Here is a 13,903-nt window from a genome sequence, read left to right on the forward strand (position 1 = left end):
TTCACCAAAGAGTCAAGCAGTATATTGCTCCCTCCTACGTATGTCTCGCGAAGAGACCATGAGTATAAAATCAGAGAGATTAGAGCCCACACAGAGGCATACCGACAATCCTTCTTTCCACGAACAATACGAGACTGGAATAGAAGGGAGAACCGATAGAGGTACTCAGGGTACCCTCCGCCACACACCATCAGGTGGCTTGCAGAGTATGGTAGTAGATGTAGATGTAGATGTAGAACCTACTTATATACAAGTGTTTACACCCACCCCACATACTCAAACTTCAGAACTATTGGAGAACAGACCAAAGATTTTCCAATAGAAAGGGGTGCCAAACAACGTGATTCCATTCCATGTAAGTTATTCCCATTTGTCTCGGAAAGCACGATGTCAAAAACAAATTGTGGAAATAACGGATTACAAATTAATGGGAAAAGGCGTAAGAAATTGATATTCTCAGGTGACAGTGTACTATTTGGCTAAAAACACCCTTTAATCACAAATTTCTGAAACTAAAATTATGTCAACAAATGGATCAAAGCAGAAAATATATGTATTCAAAACAGGCCTCTGAACAATGTCACTGAACATATCTATTTGGACCTGCTCATAAATATGAAGGATGATGTAAGACCTTGTCTCCATATCTGAATATCTGCCATCCTAGTTTGAAGTTTCTTCATGTTAAAGATGCAAGTAAAAATGAAGAAAGTAGTCCACAATTACAGTGTCTGCAAGTACTGACCTGTGGCTCCAAGTCCTGGAAACTGGATATATCCAACAAAGGCAAGTACAGAAGACCCAAAAAAAACTATGGTATATTCCAGGTTGATCTTCACAAAAATCTAAATAAGTAAAAATGTTAGCATAACATGTGACCTGATCCGAATATTAATGACATTCTGGAAAGGCAGCTTCATCAAAATGGCAGTGGACTGGCTATATTGCCAGAAGCAAGGATGAGGGATGCACAATCCTGACATTACAGAGGAGTCCAAGAAACAGAAGAAGACGTAGGGGAAGGTCACCAGACCAACTGGACGCCCAGAAAGTCTCTAGGCTCAATTGGCAGAGATGAGCCCAAGATTGCAGTAGCTGCAGACAAGTGCTGAAATTGTGCTTCAGTGCATGATTTGAAAAGGCCTTGTCATTTCAAAACAGAGATGGTTGATGGTAATGATTACTCTTGAGGTGTTATACAACTGAAACACATTTTACCGTATGCCAGATAGCTTTCTATTGGTCATATTTTGGACAGTTATCATATACAAGACCATTCAAGAGCCATGAGACAACCAACAAGACATTTCATTTATCATTACATTGCAAATTATACTTCAGACATAAGTTTGTCTTGAAACTTGAAAACCTATTACAGCAACCTATACCATAAAAACAGAAGAGAAACTGACACTGCCTGTCTTATTTGAAGTTTCCAGGGTTACACATATACTTTCTTATTAAATAAGATTCATGATAAACAGTATTAAAAAAGGGACAGCTGCAGGCTGTGATGGTCTCTGTGTTGATTTCTCCAAGACAGGACTAAGGTAAGGTGACACAATTGTTAGCACACTGGACCCACATTTGGGGGCGGGATGGTGGTTCAAATTCCCATTTGCCATGTAGATTCAGATTTTTCATGGTTTTTCTAAATTGCCTCAGGCAACTACTGGGATGGTTCTTTTGAAAAGAACACAAGTGGTTTTCTTCCCCACCATTCCCCAGTCCAAATCTGAGTTTGATCTGTAATGACCTTGTCAATGATGGGTGATCAGCTCTTAATCTTCCTTACACTGAGGTGACAAAAGTCATAAGATACCTCCTGATATCATGTTGGACCTCCTTTTGCCCAGTGTATTGCAGCAACTCAATGTGTCATGGACTCAACAATTCATTAGAAGTCCTCTGCAGAAGTATTGAGCCATGCTGCCTCTATAGCCATCCATAATTGCAAAAATGTTGCTAGTGCAGGATTTTGTGCACAAACTGACCTCTCAATTATGCCCCATAAATGTTTGATGGGATTCATGTTGGGTGATCTGGGTGGCCAAATAATTCACTTGAATTGACCAGGATGTTCTTCAAATAAGTTGCAAACAATTGTGACCTGGTGACATGGCAGATTATCATCCATAAAAATCATGTCATTGTTTGGGAACATAAAGTCCATGAATGGCTGAAAATGGTCTCCATTATCCAAAAGTAATGATTTCCAGTCAGTGATTCATTCAGTTGGACCAAAGGGCCCAGTCTATTCCACATAAACACAGCCTGCACCATTATGGAGCCATCTCCAGCTTTCACACAGTGCCTTGTTGACAACTTGGGTCCATGGCTTTGTGGGGTCCGCATCACACTCAAACCCTACCATCAGCTCTTACCAATTGAAATTGAGACTCACCTGACCAGGCCACAGTTTTCCAGTCATTTAGGGTCCAACCAATATGGTTACGAGCCCAGGAGAGGCACTATAGGCAATGTTGTGTTGTTAACAAAGGTACTTTCATGGTCATCTTCTGCCATGGCCCATGAGGTCAAATTTCATTGCATTGTCCAAACAAACATTTGTCATACACCCCACATTGATTTCTGTGGTTATTTCTGCAGTGTTGCTTGTCTGGTAGTGTTAACAACCCTATGCAAACACTGCTGCTCTCGGTCATTAGGTAAAAGCTGTTGGTCACAGCATTGTCCTTGGTGAGAAGCAATGCCTGAAATTTGGTATTCATGGCACACTCTTGCCTCTGTGGATCTCAGCATATTGAATTCCCTAATTATTTCCAAAATAAAATGTCCCATGCGTCTAGTGCCAACTACCATTACGTGTTCCAATTCTGTTAATTCTCATTGAGCGGTCATAATCTTGTCGGAAACCTTTCCATGTGTATCACTTGAATACAAATGACAGCTCCATCAATGCACTGCCCTTCTATACCCAGTGTATGCAATACTACTGCTATCTGTATATGTTCATATCACTCACCCATGATTTTTGTTACATCATTGTACTTCCACTTATAACTGTGAACTTGTTTGCTGTTACAAACAGAATTAAAATATATCTGTATTTATATGTATGTGTGTCATTGTAATTAACATTGAGATTTATTCAAAATGGAAACCTGTACAAGAAGCATTGAATTGAATAGAGAACATGTGTTACCTTATAAACTGTATTTATAGCATAATATCAGTTGTAATGTTTGAATTTTTGTTTTAGACTGAGTTATTCAACATTGCTTGTGATGTGTCTTTTATGACAGTGGATCTGTAATTACACTGGTAACTTATTCTGACATTCTCTCTCGCAGGGGACATACCTCCACCAAGGGATCTGGTTGAGCAGATGTACTGCTCTGAACAGATTCACATCCCACCAACCTTTCCTTATATTCTGCGTCAGTACTGCAAGGCAGCTATCCGCACACAGCCATATGATCTACTCAAATGGTCAACTGCTTATTTCCGTGCAATGGCAGATGGAGAAATACCACCCGTTAAACACCGACTTGAGTACCCACCCACTGATGTGCCCTCAGGGCTGACACCTGGGTATCTGAGGGTAATACTGAGGCAGGTATGTTTGTTCTACCACACTTGTTGTCATAACACCACAATTCTTGTTACAAATTTGATACACAGTAGTCTGGAAGACATTTGCAGATACATTATAAGAACTAAAAACTGAACTCTGCCCAAACAGGCCATGAAGGCCCAACAGAACCAATCGCCCACCATGTCATCCTCAGCCCACAGGTGCTCTGGATTCAGATTTGGAGGGGCATGTCATCAGCACACCGCACTCCTGGCCGTATGTCAGTTTACAAGACCGGAGCTGCTGCTTCTCAATAAAGTAGCTCCTGAGTTTGCCTGCTCAATGCATCTCGCTTGCCAACAGTGCTCAGCAGACCAAATGGTCACCCATCCGAGGGCTAGCCCATCCCAACAGTGCTTAGCTTTGGTGATCGAATGGGAACCGGTGGTACCACTGCGGCAAGGCCATTGACTTCATTATAAAAACCAGGCTCTTAAAATTAATTACATTCAGATGGTGGAGAATGGGTAGCAGCAGCTATCAGTCAAGAGACAAAAAAGAAATCACAATACTCTTTAGAATGTAATGTTGTGAGATGGTTACATAATTGAAATCAGGTAGGCTGCAGAAGCATGCTGGAAATTATAAAGAGAAGACTCATTCATTCAGGGTCTTTCATAATAAAAGAAATAGTCAAGGGAGAGAGAGGGGTACCAACATATACAGTAAATGAAACACATCTGAGCAATTAATGGAGCATTAGAAATGCAGTCAGGTAGGAAATAGATAGACTAAATGGCTTTTTGGAGGCAGATATTGAAATATAAGTGGCTTTGGCAATTCATAATAAGATGTCTGTTGTTCAAAGTCTTTCTGTCTGGCATTTTCAGCTAAATCCCCAATTATAAACTTTAGGTGAAGTTTAATTTTATCCATTCATTGCAAACTTCAGGTTGACCTGCTGTTTAAAAAAAATTGACGAGATCAGTTATATACTGTTATTTCACGCTGAACTTTCCTTTGTCAGACATTTCACAGACCAACATAGCAATACAAAATTGTAGAGTGATGTGACATGTTGTTAATTATGATTTCTATGAACTCCCTAAGAAGCGAATGCCATTCTTCCTGCAAACAGCTCTCAGTGCAACCATGTTCTTGAGAGAAGGGCTGTGAGAGGAGTGTGCCTCCCAATACATGCTCTGCAGGATTCAGGACAAGAGATGAGCCACTCAGTGAGTTCAATTTTTTGCTATTGGAAATATTTGTATTCATGATGAACCTGTGTAGTCAAGCATTTTCACATTGTATGAAAAAATCATCACCTTTGGTAACAGGGTGAGGACATGTGTAAGAATAAAGGAAGTCATATCTGTAGACCTGAACACTCACAGTTTCACACTGGTGACTTAAAGGTCTGTGTATCCACCAAAGGATGTACAATTGTTAGGAATTGAATTAGAGATGGCTATGTATTGAAGAAGAAGAATAGGACATTTTTGTGGCGGGAGAGAGAGAGAGAGAGAGAAAGAGAGAGAGAGAGAGAGAGAGGTCCTGGTCAGCATTGTGAATGGAATTTTGTCAGACACACATATACACTCCTGGAAATTGAAATAAGAACACCGTGAATTCATTGTCCCAGGAAGGGGAAACTTTATTGACACATTCCTGGGGTCAGATACATCACATGATCACACTGACAGAACCACAGGCACATAGACACAGGCAACAGAGCATGCACAATGTCGGCACTAGTACAGTGTATATCCACCTTTCGCAGCAATGCAGGCTGCTATTCTCCCATGGAGACGATCATAGAGATGCTGGATGTAGTCCTGTGGAACGGCTTGCCATGCCATTTCCACCTGGCGCCTCACTTGGACCAGTGTTCGTGCTGGACGTGCAGACCGCGTGAGACGATGCTTCATCCAGTCCCAAACATGCTCAATGGGGGACAGATCCGGAGATCTTGCTGGCCAGGGTAGTTGACTTACACCTTCTAGAGCACGTTGGGTGGCACGGGATACATGCGGACGTGCATTGTCCTGTTGGAACAGCAAGTTCCCTTGCCGGTCTAGGAATGGTAGAACGATGGGTTCGATGACGGTTTGGATGTACCGTGCACTATTCAGTGTCCCCTCGACGATCACCAGTGGTGTACGGCCAGTGTAGGAGATCGCTCCCCACACCATGATGCCGGGTGTTGGCCCTGTGTGCCTCGGTCGTATGCAGTCCTGATTGTGGCGCTCACCTGCACGGCGCCAAACACGCATACGACCATCATTGGCACCAAGGCAGAAGTGACTCTCATCGCTGAAGACGACACGTCTCCATTCGTCCCTCCATTCACGCCTGTCGCGACACCACTGGAGGCGGGCTGCACGATGTTGGGGCGTGAGCGGAAGATGGCCTAACGGTGTGCGGGACTGTAGCCCAGCTTCATGGAGACGGTTGCCAATGGTCCTCGCCGATACCCCAGGAGCAACAGTGTCCCTAATTTGCTGGGAAGTGGCGGTGCGGTCCCCTACGGCACTGCGTAGGATCCTACGGTCTTGGCGTGCATCCGTGCGTCGCTGCGGTCCGGTCCCAGGTCGACGGGGACGTGCACCTTCCGCCGACCACTGGCGACAACATCGATGTACTGTGGAGACCTCACGCCCCACGTGTTGAGCAATTCGGCGGTACGTCCACCCGGCCTCCCGCATGCCCACTATACGCCCTCGCTCAAAGTCCGTCAACTGCACATACGGTTCACGTCCACGCTGTCGCGGCATGCTACCAGTGTTAAAGACTGCGATGGAGCTCCATATGCCACTGCAAACTGGCTGACACTGACGGCGGCAGTGCACAAATGCTGCGCAGCTAGCGCCATTCGACGGCCAACACCGCAGTTCCTGGTGTGTCCGCTGTGCCGTGCGTGTGATCATTGCTTGTACAGCCCTCTCACAGTGTCCGGAGCAAGTATGGTGGGTCTGACACAGTGGTGTCAATGTGTTCTTTTTTCCATTTCCAGGAGTGTATTTGTGGCTACAGTATTAGTGGCTGACACATTGAGACACTCCATCTCTGGGGTCATACAGGGACAGAGCATTTCACTCATCACCATGTCAAGGATACAAGGTGTGTTCAGAAAGTAAGGTGACTTTATATTTTTATGAAAAAATATTTATTTATTCATCAGTATTCGTGTTGTCCCCTTCAATGTAATCCCCCTCAGATACAATACACTTTTGCCAATGCTTCTTCTAATCCTTGAAGCACTTCTCATAAGCACTCTTTGGTACTGCCTTGAGTACTTCCAGAAATGTAGTTTTTATTTCATCAATGGTTGAAAATCTTCATCCTTTTATAGGTCTCTTCAGTTTTTGAAACAGGAAAACGTTGCAGTGCCAAATTCAGTGAATATGTTGGTTGATGCATCATTATCATGTTGGTTTTGGCCAAAAAATCTCTCACAAGCAACAATGAATGAGCAGGTGCTTTGCCATGATGCAAAAGCCATGGATTGTTTTTCTACAATTCCAGACATTTTTTGCGTATTGCTTCTTGCAAACGGTGCATAACATTAAGGTAATACTCTTTATTGACCATACGACCTTGAGACAAAAATTCACGATGCACTACATCAGGGTAATTGAAAAACACAGTGAACAAAAATTTGATATTTGATCAAACTTGGCGTGCTTTTTTCGGTCTCGGCTCTTTGGGATGCTTCCATTGTGATGATCGGGCTTTGGTTTCAATGTCATAACCATAAACCCATGTTTTGTCACCAGTTATGACCCTTTTGAACAAATCAGGATCATCATTGATGTCATTCAAGAGCTCCTGAGTGATGCTTATGTGTTGATTCTTCTGATCAAAATTGAGAAGTTTTGGAACAAACTTCGCTGACACACATCTCATGCCCAAAACATCTGGAAAAATTGCATGACATGAGCTGACCAATAAGCCAACATTCTCAGCAACTTCTCTTATGGTAATTTGACGATTTTTCGAAACAATTTTCTTCACAGCTTCAGAGTTATCATCTGTTGTTGATGTGCTGTGGCGTCCAGAGCGAGGCTCGTCATTGGCATCTTCTTGGCCATCTTGGAAAAGCTTGTACCACTTGTAAACATTTTTTTTTACTTAGAGCAGACTCATTGAATGCCACTGTCAACATTTCAAGTGTTTTAGAGCTCTTGATTTCATTTTTCACACAAAATTTGATGCAAATTCTGTGCTCCATTTTTTTATAATAATCAAAAATCACTGAGCACATTAAAACACGCCTAACCTTTCTATCTGCCAAAAGCAAACAAAGTATGCTGTACACTTGAAACTGTGAACATATGTTCATGACATATGTACCAACATAACAAAAAAAAGATCGATAATCGAATGTATGTTGCCTGCACAATTTGAAAAGTCACCTTACTTTTTTAACAGACCTTGTATACCATGAGTATCTCGATTCGGGGAAAACTGCTGTTTCATGTATCACAGATATAAGCTTGGGAACACAAACACTATTATCATATGCTTGAGGCATTAAAAATATCACCTGAGCTCATAAGTCACAGTATCAGACTGACACAGATCAATTGCAGGATAAGAGCACACTGAAAACCACATAAGGCAATGCATCCCACTTGTCAACGTGACACCTTTCAGGCAATTGCTGGGGGTCTTCTCAAGGAGGACGTCTATGTGGGATTTCATATGGCCACTTATATATTTTCCACTGTTTCTCACCAGCAAACAATATAGGAAATTACTGTCCAATAATGTGCATCCATTTCTTTGCTGTCAACAGCTTGTATGTGACCAGTGCCTTCAGCCAGACAATACACCCTCCTATCAAACCCAAATTGTACCAGAATGGTCTAAGAAGCTCTCTGCAGACATGAGTGTGCTTATGTGGCACCACAGGTCACATGACTGCAAACCAGTTGATAACAAAAGGGACACTATCAAGGGATATTTCAGGCCTTGTATCTAGCTACTGAAAAGTAATCAAGTAGCTATCAAACAGCACTGTGATTTCAACCTCATTGGGTCCACACCACCATCACTGGGGTGTGCTATCCTGTACAAAAGTCTAATCATAAATTGTCATTGGTCATCATCATCAAAAATTCTGGATGCCAAACTTGTGGTCATAAAATGTTGCTACAACCTTTTTTAAGTCATTAGTTTACTGACCTATTTGCTGCCACATTTTTTCTCCCCAGTGCCAGTCTCTTCACCTTAGAGTAGTACTTACACCCAACACCCTCAATTATTTCAAACAATAAAAAATCCAGGATGGAATGTAACAGTATTATGAATTATTAATGTAACAGTGTTATGAAAAGGATAGTTGCTACTTGCAATATAGCAGAGATGCTGAGTTGCAGATAGGCATAATAAAAAGACTGTCACAAAATGAGCTCTTGGCCAACAAGATTCACACACACACACACACACACACACACACACACACACACACAAATGCAACTCACAATCACATGACCACAACCAGACTGGTTTCAGCTGCCAGAGACTGTATATTATTATTATTATTGGTGTTTTGCCCTTAAAGAGCGCATTTGTACTAAACTACATGGCCAGTTCCTTTTGCTGCCTTCCTTGATGCCCAAACTTCCCTCATTTGCTCGCTGTGTTTCTGTTTCCGGTCCTCTGTCCATGCTTCTTGTTGGCTTTGTGTCTTCGGATTCATCTTGATTGCCTTTTTGGTTGCCCATATTTCTTTCATCTTCTGGCTGTGATCTTGCTTGTGTTCTTCAGTCCATTTTATGCCTGTTCGTTTGTCACATTATATCTCATGTAGTATACTTTTCTTAATGATGTTTCTGAATTTTATTCTGTCGTTTATTGTGTCTGCTGTTATGTTGAGTTGGTTCAGGTCGTTTTCTACCTCTGCCACCCATTTGTTGTATCTAGTGGTTACCCAGTCAAAGATCTGTTTGGTCAGCCTGTGTGTTGGCATTCTGTATAGGTGTCCATAGAATTGTAGTCTGCGTTTTCTAATCTTTTCTGTGATTGTCTCCGTATGTTTGTACAGTTCCTCTGTAGGTTTCTTGATCCATATTCCATTGTTGTTAGTTGCGCCAAATATTTTCGTAAGTATTTTCTGTTCTACTTTTTCTAATTGTCTGATACGTGTATGCCCTAGGATTAGTGTGGTCTCTACTGCATATAGTGCCTCAGGGAGCACCACCGTGTCGTAATGACGTAATTTGGCTTTTTGGGAAATAGACTTCTTGTTGTAATGATTCCACACTACTTTGTATGCCTTGTTCAGTTTAGTCTTTCTTTCTTCATTTGAGTCTTTGTTATGTCCACTCATTTGTAGTGTTTCACCGAGGTACTTGAAGTTTGCCCTTTTGTAAATCGTGCCATACTTTGTGTTCAGAGATGAGAGTTTCTTTGTGCTCATAAACTGTGTCTTTTTGTAAGAGATCTGTAGTCCAGTTTTGGAAGCAATTTCGTGCAGTTTTTCAATAGCGTCTTTTGTTTCCTTTATACCTTTCGTGACAATCACCAAATCATCTGCAAAAGCCAGGCATTTAATCTGTAGGTTTCCTAAGGTTATCCCCTGTTGTGATGTTTCCCATTCTTTTATGACCTTATCTAACACCAGATTGAAAAGGAGAGGTGAGAGGCCATCGCCTTGTCGGACACCTGTGCAAATTTCAAAGGGCTCTGATAGTTCCCCACAGAACTTTACTTTGGAGGTCGTGTTGGTTAAAGTTTGCTCTATGATAGCCCGTGTTCTGTTGTCTACTTTGTATTCTGCTAGAATTTTGAAGAGAGTTTTCCGGTCGATAGTCATATGCCTTTTTGAAGTCAACAAAGGTAATGATCAGGTTCTGTTTGTGTTGTAGAATCATTTTCAGGTTCCAAATTTGTTCCGCACAAGACCGCCCTTACAGAAGCCTGCTTGGTATTCCCCAATCAAGTGGTTGGTCTGGCATTCTAGTCTGTTCAGTAAAGCTTTAGAGAGGATCTTGTATGTGACCAGTAGTAGGGATATTCCTCTGTAGTTGTTCGGGTCAGTCTTGTCACCTTTTTTGTGTAGTGGGTGTATCAGGGCAGTTTTCCAGTCGTCAGGAATTTTCATGGTCTTCCAGATGTCTTCCAAGATCCTGTGGATGTCTTTGGTGAGTTCTGGGTCTTGTAACTTCCAGATTTCCGCGATGATGCCATCTTCTCCTGGTGCTCTACGATTCTTGAGTGACTTGATTATTTCTTTAACTTCTTCTAGAGTTGGAGGTTCACTATCTGGATTGTATGTGCTCGTTTCTGTCATCATTTCTTCCATAGGGGGGTCCGTGTTAAGCAGTTTTTGAAAGTACTTTGCCAGAATGTCACAATTGTTTTTGGTATTGGTTTCTAGGGTTCCATCCGGTCTTCTGAAGCACAAATTGGGTGGTTGATATCCAGTCATATTTTCTCTGAAAGTTCTGTAGAAGTTTCTTGCATTGTTCTTCATGAAGTCCAATTCAATCTCTGTCAGTCGCCGTTTGTCATACTGTCGTTTTTCACTGTGAATGATTTTGCTTGATTCCTTCTGTGTTTTCAAGAAGTGCATCCAATTCTCTTGGGATTTATGGCTACTAAATTTTTTCCATGCACTGATTCGTTGGTCAATAGCTTGGTCACATGTGTGGTTCCACCAACGGTGTTTCCGTGTGTGTGGTGCTTGTGCTAGTTTCATGGCCTCTCAGATTCTTCGTGACAATTGTGTCCAGTCTGTCGTTTTCTCCATTTTAATTTTGTGTGTAATATTTGTGTCTGGTTTAAAGTAACGTATTCTGGATCTGGTCTAACAATTTTGTTCTTCTGGAGCTTTTTCTTGGGCAAAAGACGAATCCTGATCTGTAGTAGGTGGTGGTCTGAGTCGAAGTAGCCTTTACGCGTGTCTATGTTCAAAATTTCTTTTTGTGAGTCTTTCTGGACTATTATGTGGTCGATTTGTAGTTCTTGCTTTCTGCTGGGGAATTTCCATAAGGTAAGTTTTCATGTTGGTTTCTTGAATTTTGTTGACATAATGGCGAGGTCGTGGCTTTTGCAAAAGTCTATCAGATGTTTTCTGTTTTTGTTGGTGTCCTTGTGTGGAGTATGTTTTCCTGTGATATGTCTGTATATCTTTTCTTTTCCGAGTTTAGCGTTGAAGTCTCCCAGTTTTATTTTGACTCTATGTGCAGGAATTTTTCTGATAGTATCTTCCATTGTCGTCCAGAAGTCATCAATTTCGTCCGGGTTTTTCCTGTTGTAGTCATTAGTCAGTGCATGTGCGTTGATTATTGTGTAGGATATATTGGCTGATTTCACTGTGTTGGTGCTGATTCTTTCGTTTGGTGACGAAAAGTCAATTATGCTGTCCGTGATGGACCTGTGTACTGCGAATCCTGTGCTAAAAAGCCTTAGGTTTTTCAGTTGTCTTGATGGTTTTCCTTTGTATATTCTGAAATTCTCTGTGTTGAAATGGTCTTCGTCTGTGAATCGTGTTTCCTGCAGTGCACATATTTTGATTTGAAATTTTTCGAGAGTGTCTGTCAGTTGTTTCATCTTTCCTGTCTTCATCAGTGTGTTCACATTGAGTGTGCCAATGTAGTGTTTGCATTTGGTCTTGAGGGAGTTTGAGAAGCTCCGATTCTTCTCATGATGTCCGTAAGCCCCCGGAATCCGATGCTCACGACGATCCCAGTCTATTGACTGGGGCCCGGGGTAATGAGATTTTTCTCGTCGTACCATCATGATGTTTAGTAGTTGGAAGTATGGCATGCAGCCGACTACAACCTGACTTTCCAGATCAGGAGGTTGGTTGAGGCCGCCACTGACAAGTGGAGCAGATGCCTTTTGTAGCCGCCCACTGTGGGAACAGACGCTACTAGTAGTTTTGGTCCACCCCGAGTATTTCATTTCCTCGGTACCACCTATATCTAGGAGGCATTCCCATATATATAGGGGAAACATTCCACGTGGGAAAAATATATCTAAAAACAAAGATGATGTGACTTACCAAACGAAAGCGCTGGCAGCTCGATAGACACACAAACATACACACAAAATTCTAGCTTTCGCAACCAACGGTTGCTTCATCAGGAAAGAGGGAAGGAGAGGGAAAGACGAAAGGATGTGGGATTTAAGGGAGAGGGTAAGGAGTCATTCCAATCCCGGGAGCAGAAAGACTTACCTTAGGGGGAAAAAAGGACGGGTATACACTCGCACACAAACACATATCCATCCACACATATACAGACACAAGCAGACATATACAAACCTCTCTCCCAATCCGAAACCTCTGTCCTATCCAAAGGCCTCACCTTCAGCCACACTCCCAGATTCAACCAAACAGCCCTTGTCAAAGATTTATTGTCCTACACTCATACTCTCTGCTGGAAATATCACTTTGCCATGAAGAAAAATGATCCTAATCCTACTCCTAATGATCCAAATCCCCAAGACACTATCCAAATTGAACCCTGCCTGGAACAGTTCCGTCCTCCGTCACAGCGGGACCCACCTCCTCTTCCTCAAAATCACCCTCTCCAAACCTTCCAGGAATTTCTGACTTCCAGCCTTGCCTCTCAATCCTTATTAAAAAACCTTAATCCTACTCCCAACATCACCACTGCTGAAGCCCAGGCTATCCGTGATCTGAAGGCTGACCGATCCATCATCATTCTTCCGGTGGACAAGCGTTCCACGACCGTGGTACTTGTCGTCTGGAGTATGTGGCTGAGGGACTGCGTCAGCTTTCAGACAACACCACATACAAAGTTTGCCAAGGTAATCCCATTCCTGATGTCCAGGCGGAGCTTCAAGGAATCCTCAGAACCTTAGGCCCCCTACAAAACCTTTCACCTGAATCCATCAACCTCCTGACCCCACCAACACCCCGCACCCCTACCTTCTACCTTCTTCCTAAAATTCACAAACCTAATCATCCTGGCCGCCCCATTGTAGCTGGTTACCAAGCCCCCACAGAACGTATCTCTGCCTACATAGATCAACACCTTCAACCCATTATATGCAGTCTCCCATCCTTCATCAAAGACACCAACCACTTTCTCGAACGCCTGGAATCCTTACCCAGTCTGTTACCCCTGGAAACCATCCTTGTAACCATTGATGCCACTTCCTTATACACAAATATTCCGCACGTCCAGGGCCTCGCTGCGATGGAGCACTTCCTTTCACGCCGATCACCTGCCACCCTACCTAAAACCTCTTTCCTCATTACCTTAGCCAGCTTCATCCTGACCCACAACTAATTCACTTTTGAAGGCCAGACATACCAACAATTAAAGGGAACAGCCATGGCTACCAGGATGGCCCCCTCATGGGTCACTTAGAGGAAGCCTTCTTGGT

General features: G+C 42.7%; 1 protein-coding gene across 1 annotated transcript in view; it reads left to right on the plus strand.

The window, feature by feature from the left end:
* The window catches only part of LOC124545303, an 88,567-nt gene that overhangs the window by 16,862 nt on the left and 57,802 nt on the right, over nt 1-13,903 (plus strand). Inside the window, exon 2 of the mRNA XM_047124199.1 lies at nt 3,315-3,580. Coding sequence (XP_046980155.1) covers nt 3,315-3,580 — 266 coding nt within the window. The remainder of the gene's footprint in view (nt 1-3,314; nt 3,581-13,903) is intronic.

The sequence above is a fragment of the Schistocerca americana genome, chromosome 8 (assembly GCF_021461395.2).
Source record: "Schistocerca americana isolate TAMUIC-IGC-003095 chromosome 8, iqSchAmer2.1, whole genome shotgun sequence".
Taxonomy (NCBI): Eukaryota; Metazoa; Arthropoda; class Insecta; order Orthoptera; family Acrididae; genus Schistocerca; species Schistocerca americana.